Source organism: Chiloscyllium plagiosum, unplaced genomic scaffold, assembly GCF_037043375.1.
Source record: "Chiloscyllium plagiosum isolate Xiang-an unplaced genomic scaffold, Cpla_swu_hap1 HiC_scaffold_8, whole genome shotgun sequence".
In the NCBI taxonomy this organism is placed as follows: Eukaryota; Metazoa; Chordata; class Chondrichthyes; order Orectolobiformes; family Hemiscylliidae; genus Chiloscyllium; species Chiloscyllium plagiosum.
Window position 1 is genome coordinate 35,567,565 of NW_028270146.1, and position 17,589 is coordinate 35,585,153.

The 17,589-nt window shown below is 40.5% G+C and overlaps 1 protein-coding gene across 2 annotated transcripts in view; it reads left to right on the forward strand.

Moving 5' to 3' along the window:
- kcnh5b (potassium voltage-gated channel, subfamily H (eag-related), member 5b) overlaps positions 1 to 17,589 on the forward strand; it is a 319,253-nt gene that overhangs the window by 202,965 nt on the left and 98,699 nt on the right. For both annotated transcript variants that reach the window (XM_043697222.2, XM_043697223.2), the window contains exon 9: positions 16,541 to 16,793. In XM_043697222.2, the coding sequence (XP_043553157.1) occupies positions 16,541 to 16,793 (253 nt within the window). The remainder of the gene's footprint in view (positions 1 to 16,540; positions 16,794 to 17,589) is intronic.

Below are 17,589 nucleotides of genomic sequence, written 5' to 3' on the forward strand. Positions count from 1 at the left end.
AGTGACCTAATCAATGTCCTGTACAGCCGCAACATGACCTCCCAACTCCTGTACTCAATATTCTGAGCAATAAAGGACAGCATACCAAACACCTTCTTCACTATCCTATCTACCTGCGACTCCACTTTCGAGGAGCTATAAACTATGTCAGTGATCCCTATGGAGGGTACTGCTCTGGAAAAGCCATGAATTTCGAACTAACCTATGCTGAGCAGCCTATGAACATTCTGTGGAGAACTGTCTGTGAAGTGAATGGTGAATGCTATTTCATCATCACTGACTGCAAACTGTGGGCCAATGCAAAAACAAATAAGCAGGAATCACTCTGTTAATAAATTAATTTGATTTGTTTTAACTTAGTGACTTATAGAGCCTATGCAACACAGTAAATTAATGAAAGAAATACTCTTACTTAAACAGTTCCTTGCACTGCATTAATACGCTCCAAATTAATGAAGCAATTCTGAGTGGTGCTTACTGTTGTACCATGGGAAACATACAGACAGTATATTCCTCCTGACTCCGTGTCATACAAAAAAATGCAAACTTTCTGAGATAAAGACAGTCATTAAGATGTTATCCAAAACAACTTTTGCAGACAACAACCATAGCAACTTTCTGTATTTATATATAGCACCTTCAGCATAGCAAAATCCTTAAAAATATTAATTTCAAATAAAGACATTTTGGCACTGAATCACTGAAGACACCACCAGGACTGATGTCTGAAACCTTGGGCAAAGAGCTGCATGGAAAAGCAAGGCAGGAAAAGCAGAGAGGTTTAAGGAAGGAAATTCAGATGATAGAGCCAAAGCAGCTGAAGGTACCACATGCAATAGTGGAGCAATTAAAATCAGGGATGCATAAGAAACCAGAATTAGATGTGCAGGCACATCCTCTGGAGCTGGAGCTGGTGCAAATTATAAAGATGATGGGAGGGGATACTGGGGACATAGAAGGATTTGAAAACCTGGGCGAGGCTGTTAAACTGAGCATTCATAGTTCAGGAGCCACAGTGTTGGTTAGTGAGTATAGAGTTAACAGGTATGTCTTTAAATTGGGGAATGATAGATATAGGACTGATGTCAGAGGTAGTTTCTTTACTCAGAGTAGTAGGGGCATGGAACGCCTTGCCTGCAATAGTAGTAATCTCGCCAACATTAAGGGCCTTTAAATGGTCATTGGATGAAAAAGGAATAGTGTTGGTTACATGGGCTTCAGATTGGTTTCACAGGTCGGCGCAACATCGAGGGCCGAAGGGGCTATACTGCACTGTAATGTTCCATGTTCTATGGCAAGGTGAGAGGTTAATGATTCTGTGGATGGAGACGATGTATTGTTCAAAGTTATCTCAGTGTCAAGGAGCACACTCTCTGGTTGGAAGGATTTTGCTTAACTTCTGACAGTTGCTAGGGATAGAAATGGCCAGACAATGTCATCTGGGTATGGAACAAAGGCAAAGTTTTCAGTCCACCCAATATTTAGTAAGAGGAAACTCTTGTTCATTTAATTTAGAAGCTGGGCAAGTGGTCTACCAAATGAGAAGGAACCAGTGACATGCTGGCACATTCACGCTGAGCAGATGCAAAAGGGTAACAAACAGATGAAAAGTTGAAGGGGGTCATTGATTGATCCGTGAGTGATGCTCGAGGTAATGGAGTGGAGTGATCTGAGAAACCATTACATGACACTTCAAGGTTTGTTAATCAGCAGGTCACGATGCCAAACCAACACTTCTCTAATATACTACATTGACTTTGACCATTTTCTGAATGTTAAATCTTGACAAAACATAGGGGATATTCCCTATGGATGAATAATTTACAAAACATGCAGCAAGTGAGCTGCTCACAAAACTATAAAGGAATGAAGGCATTAGTGCAGGAACTGAAGTGCTATTATTTTCTGTATTGCATGAATCCCTGGATGAATTCTAATTTCATCTTGCTTCCAAGTTTATTTTTGGCATTTTGTTATTATACTCGTTTATATTTCTGCTACATTTGTTTCTGGGGACGTTTTGCTGCAGATGACAGAGCAATATCCACCGGTGTAAAATCGAATCATGTGGTGTCATTCAGATCATTGAATCAGTTAGGATGTCATTTTACTGTGGCATGGGTTAGAGAGAGAGGACCTGCTGAAAGTGTAATGGGATCTGCAAGAAAGCCTGCAACACAATCTGCTAAAACTATTCAAAGCCAATGATAGAATGTTATTGGATGGAGGTGTAAGGTTCTGAAAAGCTTAATGCTGCAGAGATGAATTAAGGAAACCCCCATTCCCTCTCCCAACAATATGGTGATGTCACAGGGCTTTGGATAGAGAACGACTTTGGACCCCAAGACACTAAGACCTAACATCAGAGTCTCCCTCATAGTCCAAGTAACAATGTCGATTATAGCAATGTAACTTACACTTGATGATTTGGAGATGCTGGTGTTGGATTGGGGTGCACAAAGTTAAAAATCACGCCACACCAGGTTATAGTCCAACAGATTTAATTGGAAGCACTAGCTTTCGGAACGCTGTTCCTTCATACAACCACCTGATGAAGGAGCAGTGCTCTGAACGCTAGTGCTTTCAATTAAACCTGTTAGAATGTAACCTAGTGTTGTGTGATTTTTAACTTACACTTAGTTGCTATGATGTGACAACCTACAATGCATTAAAGATAAAAGGCATTTTCTCATTAGACTGTAGGATAGTTCCCCTCTACCACACCAGATCAAGCAGGTCTTGTAGATCACTACCAGGAAAAGGGATCGTGGCAGCAAATCTATCAGATCTGCTCTTCACTAGGATTCGCTGTGATGATTATCCACCACACAGCATGGTGGCATCCATCTGATTATTTTGCCTTAAAGCTAGATAGCAAGCAGTGCGGGTCTGAAGAGCCTTCAGAAACAGCTATGAGAGGGTTGGTGGTGTGACATATAACAGTTAAAAAGCCCAAAATGTTAATTTCTCTGCAGAAGTGAAAACCAGAACAAACTTCTATATGATGGAATCTACAATTGATCAGAAAAAATATTTCAGACCTGCAGGAGACATATTCAAGGCAAGGGTGAGCTAGAAACTTCATGGAGCTAGAACACTAGTCACGCCTGAATGGTTATAATTTGCTTTGGGTGCTAATAATCCAGGAACAGTCCTGAGTTGACATGTAGCCAGAGGGCAGATCGACATTTGAGGCTCCATGGGTTGTTGAAATGCTTGATGGGCAACTGAAAACTCTAAAAACAAATGACACTTGGAAAACTGGATATAAACAAAGTACTGGCAGTTCAGACTGAGTGCTGCTACCTAGTGACAGAGCACAAGGAGGTATGACTACAGTGGAAAATCAGTGGGACATCAGGGGCCAGAGTGGAAATTTGAAGTAAAGCTACAGACTCAGGAAATCTTAAAGCCAGAATTAAACCAATAAAGGGGAAATTTAAAAGCCTGAGCAGACAAAGTCTGATGAAATAAGAAAGTTTGGAGTTCATTGAGCCTGCAGGAAAGGTTGGAAATCTTTTACTTAAAACTGTGGTTAAAACTGCAGACATTAGGACTTATTCAGGGAAAGAAAAACATTAAAGCAATGGGAATTATTATTTCACTACAGACAGTGCAAATCATTTCACAAAACGCACGAACAGAACTGGATTTGTCTTATCAAGACCCGGTGAGTAGGTTTCATTCACAACAGCCATTCAAAGAACAGGAATCATTTATTAAAGCCATAGGCCATGGAATTCATTTGGTACAACCAAAGTGATCAAGAATGTTTATTAAAGTAATAATTAGCAGGATTAATTTAAGAAAAGCTGCAAATAAAAATGGGAATAATCCATTTTAGTCAGAATAAGCAGAAACTTTCCTATTTAACTGCAAAATGATAGCACTACACAGTAACAGCAGCACTACACAGTAACAGCAAGGCAATACTGCAGAATTAATAACTCTTAAAGCAAGCAGAATAAATAATTATATTTGAATGATATGGCAGCAGGAATAAGATTTTAATTTTAAGTAATATTATCAAAGCACATAATTCAAGAAAACTATTCTTGAGTTACAGAATTGTTTCCAAACAGGATAATAAGTCAGAAACTGGACAAATTAATACAGTTTTATATTCAATTTGGATTATAGCTTGTGATGTGGTAGCTTCCTTCTTTTAAACCTTTAAGAATACCTATTTATATCTGTACTTTTGATGAAGTTCTGTAATGTTTGATGATTATTTTAACCTCCCCGCAAATAAAATTATTAAATGAGCAAGATCATTCTCTGAAAATTATCTCTAAACATGTAGAAAATGCAACTCTAGATCTGTAAAGTTAGAATTCATAAGAGACAGAATTGTTGGAATTGCTGAAGAGTCTTTGTCAGATTTATTTTTGCCCAAAGATGATTTGCATTTTGATGAAAGCCATTCAGATGGTGAATGAAGCAGAAATCTGGAAGCAACACAGGTCAGTCCTAAGAAGGGACATATGACTTTAATGCCGGAGATTAGCATAATCCATTCAGTTCTCTAAGTACAGATGGCATGGTGGCACAGTGGTTAGCACTGCTGCCTCACAGCGCCAGAGACCCAGGTTCAATTCCCGCCTCAAGCAACTGTCTGTGTGGAGTTTGCACATTCTCCCCGTGTCTGCATGGGTTTCCTCTGGGTGCTCCGGTTTTCTCCCACAGTCCAAAAATGTGCAGGTTAAGTGAATTGACCATGCTAAATTGCCCCGTAGTAAATATAGGGGAATGGGTCTGAGTGGTTTGCTCTTCGGATGGTTGGTGTGGACTTGTTGGGCCGCAGGGCCTGTTTCCACACTGTAAGTAATCTAATCTAAGTACAAATACCTAAAGAGATACATGAGAAGCCAATACAGCAAATCACAGATAATAAGAGTTACATTCATTGCTGTGGTGAAAGGAACCTTCACAAGCATTAGTATTGCCCAGCCATCAAAAAGAATACTTTATACGTAAAGAAAAAAACAATTTTAGAAATGTGCCAAATTAGCATACAGTCACGGAGCAACAAAAACTCAAATAGCTCCTCATTGAAAGAAATCTGTGATAGTTCAGGTTACTAACTGTAACTGTTGAAGGACAATGAAGGCATGTTGTTGAAAAGGGCTGTAAAGGTCTGAAAATGTTCATGCTGAAGAGAGCATTAAGCACTACCTGATGCCATGTGGACTTGAGCAGGGAACAGCTTTGGGGCTCAATCTTTCACTGTCTTAATAACAAGATCTAAGTTATGTAAGGATGCAGTGGTGGCTCAGTGGTTAGCCCAGCTGCCTCACAGCGTCAGAGACCCAGGTTCAATTCCCACCTTGTGCGACTGTGTGGAGTTTGCACATTCTCCCTGTGTCTGTGTGGGTTTCCTCCTGGTGCTCCAGTTTCCTCACACAATCCAAAGATATGCAAGCCAGGTGAAGTGGCCATGCTAAATTGCCTGTAATGTTTGGTGCGTTAGTCAGGGGAATGGGTCTGGGCGGGTTACTCTTTGGAGGGTCGGTGTGGACTTGTTGGGAAGGCCTGTTTCCATACTGTTGGGAATCTAATCAAGTTGTACCTAGTTCCTATCATGCAATGAACTACATCTTCTTTAAGACAAGCACCACTTCTTGGTGGATAATAAGGTAGTTTTCCTCTACCATACTAGACCAAGCAAATCCTGTAGATGTCACCAGAATAGAGAATGATATCAGAAAATCTGGCTGATATCTTCTTCACCAAGGTGAATTCTGATGAGGATCCATCTTACAACAGATACGATTACAAGAATCTGAGGAGAAATTGCTAGAGGGATCCACCGATATTACAAGCTGCACCAGGGATCAGAAAGTGAAGGCAGCCCTCTGAAAGAATCCGAATATTAACAGGCACTTCACTAAGTCTAGATTGCAGAATGTTAGAAGCCAAGAGGGACCTAGACAGAGAAAGCCACACCTTCAGTGGAGTTGAATACTGAAAACATTGTATCCCAATCTGACTTAGTCCCATTTGCCAGCATTTGGCCCATATCCTGTAAAAGCTTCCTATTCATATACCCATCCAGATCCTTTTAAATTGTATAATTGCACTTGCCTCCATCATTTCCTTTGGCAGCTCATTCCATACATCCACCACCCTCTGCTTGTAAGGTTGCCCCTCAGGTCCTTTTTTAAGTCTTTCTTCTCTCACCTTAAACCTATGCTGACCAGTTCTGGACTCCCCTACCCTATGAAAAGGACCCCATCCATACCCCTCATAATTTTATAAATCTCTATAAGGTCACCCCTCAGTCTTTGGTGCTCCAGGGAAAATAGTCCTAGCCTGTTCAGCCTCTCCCTATATCTCAAACCCTCCAGTTCTGGCAACATCCTTGTAAATCCTTTTTGCATCCTCTGAAGTTCAACAAGATACTTTCTGTAGGAGGGAGACCAGAATCGCACGTAGTATTCTACAAGTGGTCTCACCAATGTCCTGTACAGCCATAACATGACATCCCAACTCCTATACTCAATGTTCTAAACAATGAAGGCAAGAATGTCCAAGGTCTTCTTCACCACCCTATCAACTTATGACTCCACTTTCAAGGAGCTATACACCTGCTCCCCTAGGTAGAAAAAAGGACAATCCAGCACAGGATTAGGCCTTTGACCCTCCAAATCTGCATCACCACAAATTCCCCAGTACTAAAACTGTCTTCACTAACAGGGTCTGCATCCTTCTATTTGATTCCTATTCATGGATTCGTCCAAGTGCTTCTTCAATACTGTTATTGTGTCTACTTTCACCACCTCCTCTGTCAACGCATTCCTGGCACTCACCACCCTTTGTGTTAAATACCTGCCTCACATACCTCTTTTAAGCTTCCCTCTCTCACCTTGAACCTGTGTCCCCTAGTAATTGACCTCTCCACCTTGGGAAAAAAGCCTCAACAGCACCGATCCTTGTGGTACTCCACTGGTCACAGGCCTCCAGTCTGAAAAACAACCTTCCACGATCACCTTTGTGCCAGTTCTGTATTCAATGGCTAATTCTCCCTGTATTCCGTGAGATCTAACCTTGCTAATCAGTCTCCCATGAGGAACCTTGTTGAACGCCTTACCGAAGTCCAAAGAGATCACATCTACTGCTCTGCCCTCATCAATCTTCTTTGTTACTTCCTCAAAAAACTCAATCAAGTTTGTGAGACATGATTTCCCACGCACAAAGCCATGTTGACTATCCTTAATCAGTCCTTGCCTTTCCAAATACATGTAAAACCTGTCCCTCAGGATTCCCTCCAACAACTTGCCCACCACCGACGTCAGGCTCACTGGTCTATAGTTCCCTGGCTTGTCCTTACCACCCTTCTTAAACAGTGGCACCACGTGTATGCTCCTACTTCCTTTGTACTCTTCTAAGAATTCACTCGATCTCTCCTGTCTATACCTTACATATGCTTCCTTCTTTTTCTTAACCAAAATCTCAATTTCTTTAGTCATTCAGCATTCCCTATACCTACCAGTCGTTCCTTTCACCCTAACAGGAATATACTTTTTCTGGATTCTCATTATCTCATTTCTGAAGGCTTCCCATTTTCCAGCCGTCCCTTTACCTGCGAACATCTGGCCCCAATCAGCTTTCGAAAGTTCTTGCCTAATACCGTCAAAATTTGCCTTTCTCCAATTTAGAACTTCAACTTTTAGATCTGGTCTATCCTTTTCTATCATTATTTTAAATCGAACAGAATTATGGTCGCTGGCCCCAAAGTGCTCCCCCACTGACACCTCAGTCACACTGCCCTGCCTTATTTCCCAAGAGTAAGTCAAGTTTTGCACCTTCTCTAGTAGGTACATCCACATACTGAATCAGAAAATTGTCTTGTACACACTTAACAAATTCCTCTCCATCTAAACCCTTAACACTATGGCAGTCCCAGTCTATGTTTGGAAAGCTAAAATCCCCTACCATAACCACCCTATTTTTCTTACAGATAGCTGACATCTCCTTACAAGTTTGTTTCTCAATTTCCCTCTGACGATTAGGGGGTCTATAATACAATCCCAATAAGGTGATCACCCCTTTCTTATTTCTCAGTTCCACCCAAATAATTTCCCTGGATGTATTTCCAGGAATATCCTCCCTCAGCACAGCTGTAATGCTATCCCTTATCAAAAATGCCACCTCCTCCCTTACCTCCCTTTCAATCCTTCCTGTAGCATTTGTTTCCTGGAACATTAAGCTGCCAGTCCGGCCCATCCCTGAGCCATGTTTCTGTAATTGCTATGATATCCCAGTCCCATGATCCTAACCATGCCCGAAGTTCATCTGCCTTCACTGTTAGGCCCCTTGCATTGAAATAAATGCAGTTTAATTTATTAGTCCTACCTTGTCCCTGCCTGCCCTGACTATTTGACTCGCTTCTTTTCTCAAAAGTACCAGTCTCAGATTGGTCTCTTTCCTCACTATCTCCCTGGGTCTCCCTCCCCCCACCGCCCCCATATCACATACTGTTTCTGTTGCAAATTCCTCATAGCTTCTAACCGATCCATTTGATCTGATAAGATTTGCAGCCAGCAGCATTTATGGCTGATCAAAGTCATCAATGTATCCACACAATTGGGTAACCTGGCAATGACCTTATTAGTCAGTCTCGGAAATGTGGCTGGAGCATTTTCCAGACCAAATGGCATGACTTTGAATTGATATAGTCAATTTGGCATTAAGAAAGCAGAAATTGCCTTTGCTCTCTCTGACAGAGGTACTGTCAGTAGCATCTGAGCAAGTGGGCGGCACGGTGGCACAGTGGTTAGCACTGTTGCCTCGCAGCGCCTGAGACCCGGGTTCAATTCCCGCCTCAGGCGACTGACTGTGTGGAGTTTGCACGTTCTCCCCGTGTCTGCGTGGGTTTCCTCCGGGTGCTCCGGTTTCCTCCCACAGTCCAAAGATGTGCAGGGTCAGGTGAATTGGCCATACTAAATTGCCCGTAGTATTAGGTAAGGGGTAAATGTAGGGGTATGGGTGGGTTCGCTTCGGCGGGTCGGTGTGGACTTGTTGGGCCGAAGGGCCTGTTTCCACACTGTAATGTAATCTACTCTAATCAAGTCCAACTTCGAAATATATGCTGCTTGTCCCACTTTTTCGACACAGTCCTCCAACCGTGGAATTGGGTATGCATCAGTCTTTGTAACGGCGTTGACTTTGCGATAGTCCACACATAATTGTTGGGTATCATCTGGCTTTGGCACCATGACTATGGGTGAGCTCCAGATACTGTAACTCACTTCGATTATGCCATCTTGAATCATGCGCTCTATCTCCTTCTGAACCTGTGCCAAAATTAGAGGGTTATGCCTATAAGCAAGTTGCTTAATTGCAACAGCATCTCCTATCTCTACATCATCACAATTAGTTTAGTACTTACCAGTTTATTTCCGCATATCTCTCAATGTGATAATAACTCTTTCAGGACATTTTGATTTTCTTGTGGAAGGTAGCTCAATAATTTATCCCAATTTTTGACAACTTCCTCATTGTCCAATTTGATTTGAGGACTGTCCAATTCAGAATCCTCTGAACTTGGTTCTTCCTCCTGTGTTTAATCATTAACACCGTCTCCTCTTGCTTTCCTTCCCTATCAAAATACCTTTTGAGCATACTCACATGACACACTCTCTGAGATTTCTTCCTGTCTGGAGTCCTTATCAAGTAGTTCACCTCACTCAATTTCCTCTCAATTTGATAAGGTCCACTAAACCTGGCTTTTAAAAGCTCATCTGTTACTGGAAGCAGCAACAGTACCTTACTGCCAATTGCAAAATTGCGAATTTGTATTTTGTTATACGCTTCCTGTTTCATTGTATGCTGTGATACTTTCAAATGCTGTTTAGCCAACTCTCCAGCTCTATTTAATCGTTTTCTAAAATTTGACACATCGTTCAAATAGGTGGTCTCTGAAATCTGACATATTAATTTCTCCTTAATCAATTTTAATAGTCCTCTTACTTTATGCCCAAAAATTAATTAAATTGGACTGAATTTGGTCAATTCATTTGGTGCATCTCTGTTTGCAATCATCTGGATAATCCTGACCATAAGCCCTCAACATGGTTTTTAGTGTTTGATACCATCTCTCTAGCGCTCCCTGTGATTCTGGATGGTACGCAGTAAATTTGAATTGCTTTATTCCCAAGTTATCCATATCCTCCTTGAATAGTTTGGAAATGAAGTTTGATCCTTAATCTGACTGGATCTCTATTGGTAGTCTGCATTTAGTAAAAAATTTAAGTAATTCTTCTACAACCCTTTTTTGCTGTGATGTTGCATAATAGGATTGCCTCTGGAAATTTAGTCGACACATCCATTATTGTTAATAAATATTTATTTCCAATTTTGTTTGAGGTGGGAACCTCAATCAAGACTTGTGAAAGGTTCCTCAAATGCTGGAATAGGTATTAAAGGTGCAGGTTTTATTACTGCCTGTCGTTTTCCGATTACCAGATATGTATGACACATCTGGCAAAATTCAACTACATCCTTGTGTAGTCCAGGCCCAGTAAAAACGTCTTTGTATTTTAGCCTGTGTTTTCCTCACCCCTAAATGATCTCCAATTGGTAGCTCATGCATGACTTGTAGCACCTCCTTTCTATACCCTACTGGCAAAACAACTTGATGAATCTCTGCCCATTTCTCATCTGCTTGAATGTATGAGCGTCTCCATTTCCTCATTAAAACATCATTTATTAAGTAATAGCACACACGAATGCATTCACTTTCTTTCTCAGTAAATGCCTTTTGATATAACTGTTTTAACTCCTCATCTTTCTGTTTTAATTCAATCACTTTAGCAGAGCTAAAAAATACTGGAATGTTTACTTATTTGCCCCTTCTCTGTTCCACTTATCTGATCAAAGAAAGTTTCGGATAACACTATGTCAGCTTCCTTATCTGTGCCTTTTGATCCCTCCTACTTCAACTTGTGCCTCTGTGATCTTGTGATCACACAATCAGGGAAAACTCTTGGATAAACATTCTTCATTTCTTCAGTGGCTGTGTCTCCACGGGCTTTTCAACTAGAGTAGGCAGCACGCCTACCAGTGAATCAGCTATATCATTTGCAAAGACAAATTGTATTCTTGGAGCTGAGAGTTTGTCCAATATGCCTTCCACAAATTCTCCACTCTTCTCTGGACTCTCTAGCCTCACTTTATATAATTGAGCACTTTTGTCTCACCATAAATTCCTGTTACCAGTACCTTCTCTGGCAATAGCCCCTCAGAAGTGCATATCTCCTCATCCTTCATCCTTAAGAGGATCCTGTGTCCCTTAATATTGTAACCTCCTTATCTACTGCTCCTGACCTATGTGAATAAACTTTACCCTTGCATATATATATATTTTTTTTAAGCAGATTTGGCACTTGATCCTTAATCAACCTCTGATCACCTTCTATCCTCTGAGGCAGTTGTCTAACTTCTCTGTGCTTTTTGTTACTAGTCCAACAAAACTTCCACGCTTGTCTGGTTTTCCTACACCTGGCTTTCTCCTAGCCCACCAACACTGTGATTTTTGTGTGGCTCACTTTATTACAGTGAAATCACTGGAGATTTTTAACTTCTTTGCTCCCTCAAGGGGTTTTTTCTACCCTGTGGTAAGTTATCCTTATGATCTTCACTGAGATCTACCTTTCCCTTTCCACATAAGGGTTTCTCTTTGCCCCAATTTCTATCCCTCATGGACTGAAATTGATTCTGAAAGCCAGACCTGGTTTAATGGATCAGCTCATAATCATCAGCCACTTCAGCTGCTAACCTTGCTGTTTTAACTCAATGCTCTCCCACATGAGCTTGCACTGCTTCCTCATTAAGATTACCTTCAGCCTTTATCTCCAGCCTTTTAAGCTGACTTCCTTTTTTAAGTGTCAGTTTTTGAAGTTCAAAAGCTCACTCTTTTTCTTTCTTTGCTCTCTCTGTTCTGCTTTTAGTCTTAACTCAAGCTGTTTCATTTCTGCTGCCCTTCTCTCTCACCTCTGCTTCATTTGCAATTGAATTCTTGTCATCTCTATAGATTCAGATGGTTTCTCCAGCAAGTTTGAAAGATGAGCTACTGCTGCAATTGTCTCTCCTTTCCCCACAGAATCAAGCAGTTCCAATTCCAGCTTCTCTGCTAATTCTTGCAACTTGGTCTTATTCACTTTTTGCAAGACTGCCAAAGTCACCAGAAAACCTTTGGTGACTGAAAGAGCCATTTCTATTCCAAGCTTTGTCTACCCAACCAAACCAACACCTGAAATAAAGACACTAGCACCTATCACTCACTGTTTAAAATCTGGGACGAGCCCCCAACCTGTTATGGACCAATCCAGACCATTCAAAACATGCTTAAGCAGACAGCTCAGACCATAACTTGGCAATTTGTTTTGGTACATGTACAGTGAAAATTACCCAGAGTAAGTTAGCTAGGTTGACGACTAGATTTTAAAACAGACAAAAATGTATTCACAAAATTACACAATGAAACAGAAAGGACAGAATAAAGAACCACGACAGAACTCATCCTATCCAACTAAACTTAATTATGCTGTTCCGAATATTCACAATAGTCCCAATAAGCAAACTCCCTTTAAAAACCAGTGTAAGTGGAACACATGTCTATAGGTTGAAATTGAAGGGCAGGAAAGAGAGAGGTTCCATAAAGCTCCCTGTTGAGTTTCCAACCAGCTCACGACTGAACTAAAACTGCTCAGCTCAGTTAGAGAGCTGACCATTCCCCCTTTCATTATACAGGTCACTTCTAAAACATGACCACTTTGGCCTGAAGTCTCATCTGCTTACATATAAACAAAAGGTCTCTCATAATCCTTTTCATCTCTGTACCAAAGCAGACTGATCGGAACCTGGTCCGCTTTATTGCCCATCTGAAAAAAAAATCAAGGACAAAGTATCCTTGAGCCAAGGAACAGCTTTAAAAAAAAAGGGACTAGCTTTGTGCCAGTATCCTCTGACAATCTTCCTCACTATCCACAAATCCATCAATCCTTGCATTGTCTGCTAATTAAACCAGCTATGTTTTCCTCCAAATCATTTATGTCAAGCACTGATCCCTGTGGAACACCACTCGTCACTGCCCTCCATTCTGAAAAGCATCCTTTCACCGCTACCCTCTGTCTCCTGTGACTAAGCCAGTTCTGTATTCATCTTGCTGGCTCACCCCTGATACCATGTGATTTGACCTTTTATACCAGTCTGCCATGAGGGACCTTGTCAAAGGCTTTACTGAAGTCCAAATAGGCAACATCAACCAGTTCTCCCTCATTAATCATCTTCGTCACCTCCTTGATCGAATTACTGAGGCACAACTTCACCTGAACAAAACCATGCTGCCTATCGCTAATAAGTCCATTTGCTTTTAAATACGTAGAATTCTTGGTCCTTGAGAATCTTATCCAACCATTTCCCTCCTACTGAGACTCACAGACCTGTCATTTCTAGGATTATCCCTGCTACTCTTCTTAAACAATGGGGCAACATTGGCTATTCTCCACTCCTTTGGGAATAGCCAATGATGAACAAGAAGTTTACTAACATGACAGATTCAGAGGATTATTTGCTGCACAGCATTTTGGACCCTGGGGGTGGTTTGCAGATCTTCTCCTAAATGCAGTTTTTCTTTTGTTATTGTCAGTCATATTTCCATTCATGTAGGTGTGAGGTTAAGATACTGACAGTAGTTAGTTAGTTAGATCTAGATATTGCCAACATTTTAGGTAAATGTTAGGTCTGCAACTATCAGGCTAAATGCAGAAATAGTTTCGTTGGCAATGATCACAGAGTTGGGAATCCTTGTTAGCACTTTAAGATTGACTCATTTTGAACATTAGGCCAGAAAGAGAGAAAACAATTTAATGAATTTACAGAGGCAGCCTTAGGAACAACAATTAAGAGTCAACCAGATCAGCATTCTTGACTTATTTTATTCTTTTATAAGATCTGAGATTGACTGTCAAGGCCATTTGCTACACTTCCGCAATTGCCTTTGAGAACATTCTGCAGGTCTCTCTTGTCTTTGTTCTCGGGCAGCTCGGCTGCAGTGGAACCATCAGCATTGGCAATAGCAACGAGTGTGGCTAAATGACCAATTCATGCTGCTGATTCATATGGTCACATATTCATGTGTTTAATGGTTGGCACAGTGGCTCAGTGGTTAGCATGACTGCCTCAGTGTTAGGGACCCAGGTTTAATTTCATCCTCGGACAATTGTCTGTGTGGAGTTTGCATATTTTCCCCCTATCTGTGTGGGTTCTTCGAGGTTCCCCAGTTTCCTCCCACAGTCCAAAGATGTGCAGGTTAGGTGGATTAGTCATGGGATATGCAGGGTTACAGGGGTAGAGTAAGGGGATGGATCTAGGTGAGGGTAGGTCTGGACCCCATGGGCCAGATGGCCTGCTTCCACACTGTAGGGATTCTGTGAACATGATTAGATATGCCTGGTAAGGCCAGTGAAAGAGACCGGCAGTGAATCCCCACAGTGAGAAGAGAGCCACAGAAGTCGAAGTACCAGGTTGAAAACCTGAGGAGAACCAAAGTGAATCCCTAAGTATTATTTTTTCCCCTCTTGTTGGAGAATCTAGAACAGGGAGTCATTGTTTAAAACTAAATGGTCACCTATCTAAGACAGAGATGAGGCAAAAATAAAACGTGCTCAGAGGATCATTGAGTGGAAGCTGAGTCTTTGAATAGTTTAAGGCAAAAGTTTATATACTTTTGGTGAGCAAAGGGGTGAAAAGATATTTGAATTAAATGGAGTGTAGAGTAATCAGATCAGCAATGATTTTCATGAATGGCAAAGTGGATTGGAAGGGGATGGGTCACCTATTCTGGCTCCTGATTCAGGAGAGTTTTTGATACATTTAGTTTGGATTCTGTAACAGTGAAGAAGCCCCCAGGATGCTGTAATACATTGGACAACTCTCGACTGGTAACAAAATATTCTGTTGGGATATTTGGGCTTAAATAATAAGATTTATAAAAAGTTAGAAGTACTTTATTTGTTCCATACTTGAAGGATAAAATGTTTTGTTTAACACATAAAATCATTTTTATGTTCCTTTTTACTTACAGTTTAAAAAAAAGCTGGGAGGTCAAATTTTCTTTTAAAACTTCACGTTCTCTCTCAAGATCATAACAGGTACCATAACCTCCAGTGAAGTTGCTTGATATTAGTATTGAAAGCTGGTGGAAGAAGAGAATTCTTTAACAGTTGTGAGAAGAGAGAATAAAATTCACAGTTATCCTGACTATACTCAGATAAAGCAGGGAAGCATTTTAGAGGAGCAGAACCCATTAACAGAGTTTCAAAGAGAAGGTTGTATCTTCACAACTGTTCCATGAATTAACACTTTCCCCAGGACTATTCACCAGGGCTTCTGAGACTGCACTTTCCAAATCCACAATGACCACCCTCTAAAAAGACATGGGGTTCAAATATATGGAACACCACCAAAGATCCCCTCCAAATCACACACTAATCTCACTTGGAAATATATCTCCTTTCCTTCAATGTCACTGGGCAAAATTCTTGGACTCCCTTCCTCAAGGCATTGTGAGTGACCCCCCCCCACCCCCCCCCCCGCCACCAAATGGGCTGCAGGACTTTAAGAGGCAGCTCACCCACCACCTTCTCAAGGGCACCTAGGGATTGGCAATAAATGCTGGTGCAACCCATATCACATGAATTAAAAAAAAGAGCACCTTACAGTAAATGATTTTTGTCTCATAATTTGTTGGAAGGTTTGATTTTAGTTGCTGACTCAACATGTAAGCTAGACTGACAGAGTGAGAAAGATATTAAGTCATCTTACAAAATATGTAATGTGCTGCAGTTTCACGACAGGAGAGGTTTTTTTCCTCTAATAGCTAGTAGTCTGGATTCTCTTCTTAGGTAAAGGGACAATGTGTATTTATTACATGAGCCCTTCAGTCTACTGTCTTCCCGCCAATGTGTTGATAGCCTTTAACAAAACTCCCATCCTCTGCAACCTGGCCTACCACCAGAGGTTTATTGGAGATTGCATTTTGTCAATAATCAATAATTAAAACAAATGAGACTCTTTTACAGGTACATCTGTAGGACTAAAGAGATTGCTTGACAGATGCTTAACTACTTATAGTGCACTCTGATAGGCTCACCATTATTGTTAGCAAAAAATCTGGACTAATGTATTACTCTGAATTCATGAGTGGCTAAAAATTTAATTTTTTTAAGTTAATTTAACTGCTAGGACTATCAATGATGGACCAAAAGTAAGGATGTAGATTTGGATGAAAGATGGTAATACTAGATTTCTGGTTTAAAAGTAGCATGGTTATTGAAACTCAGCCCAAAGTCCTCATATAATTAGCATTGGCAAAGTTTCTGCTCAGTGACTTCACACATTAATACATAGAATATAAAGCACATCATCCAGCACCAGGACATAAACGCCTCTGACTTATATTCCTTCTGTGCTTCACATAGAGATAAGAGTTTCTGCATTATGTGTAAAATTAATCACTTGTTTTTAATCCATCTAGGTCCTTGCTATATGTCCGAAAGACATGCGAGCTGATATCTGTGTTCATCTGAACCGAAATGTGTTTAACGAACATCCAGCATTTCGGCTCGCTAGTGATGGCTGCCTTAGAGCACTGGCTGTGGAGTTCCAAACGATACACTGCGCTCCAGGAGACCTAATCTATCATGCTGGAGAAAGTGTCGATGCTCTCTGCTTTGTAGTTTCTGGATCACTGGAGGTTATCCAGGACGACGAAGTTGTCGCTATTCTAGGTACCATCATTTCTCTTCTGGCTCATGTTTAATATAAACTATGAAGGGAGATCCTCTTTCTGAAAAAGTGTGCAAACCTTTGGTTTATTGCCTATATAATAATTACTAATCCAACTCATGCTGCACATAATGCTATATAATTTATCAAGGACAGCCTCATGGAAAATATGCATGGCCTTTTCGGGATTTTCTTTTTAAGTTAAGTAAAATATGTTAGGGGTTTTTTGCGCGATATGTTAGGGTAATTGGAATTGATTCCTACTTATATTGGGTTGACTTCAATAAAATTCATCACGATTTATGTAATGATTATAAATCTATAATTAATATGGAAGTCTGCAGTTGTCTTCTTAGTTAAGAGAATCCATAGTTTTCCTTTGTTATTATTTATGATGGTGTATGAATCATCTTTAAATTGCATGTCCAATTTTAATTTAGTAACCCATATTTTCAAAGGCCATTCCACTATTCTTCATATCTTGTACTCATTGCATTGATTCCTCACCCTTCATTTGATGATCTGTTTATTTTCATTTATCTCTCTCTATACACACACTGTTGTTCAGCCAAGAGCGTAACCAGGCATGTAACCTACTTTCATGCTTGTAACAATCTTTTTCATGCTTGGATCAAAACATAATAAAAGTCAAATCACACTTAAATCAAAATATAATAAAAATCCATAAAAGAACAATTATTACATGTCAGATCCACATATACTCAACAAGAACTAAGAAAAACAAGCCATTAAGGCCAGAGAGTTACTGTTATTGCAAATAATGGTTATCAGGAGAAC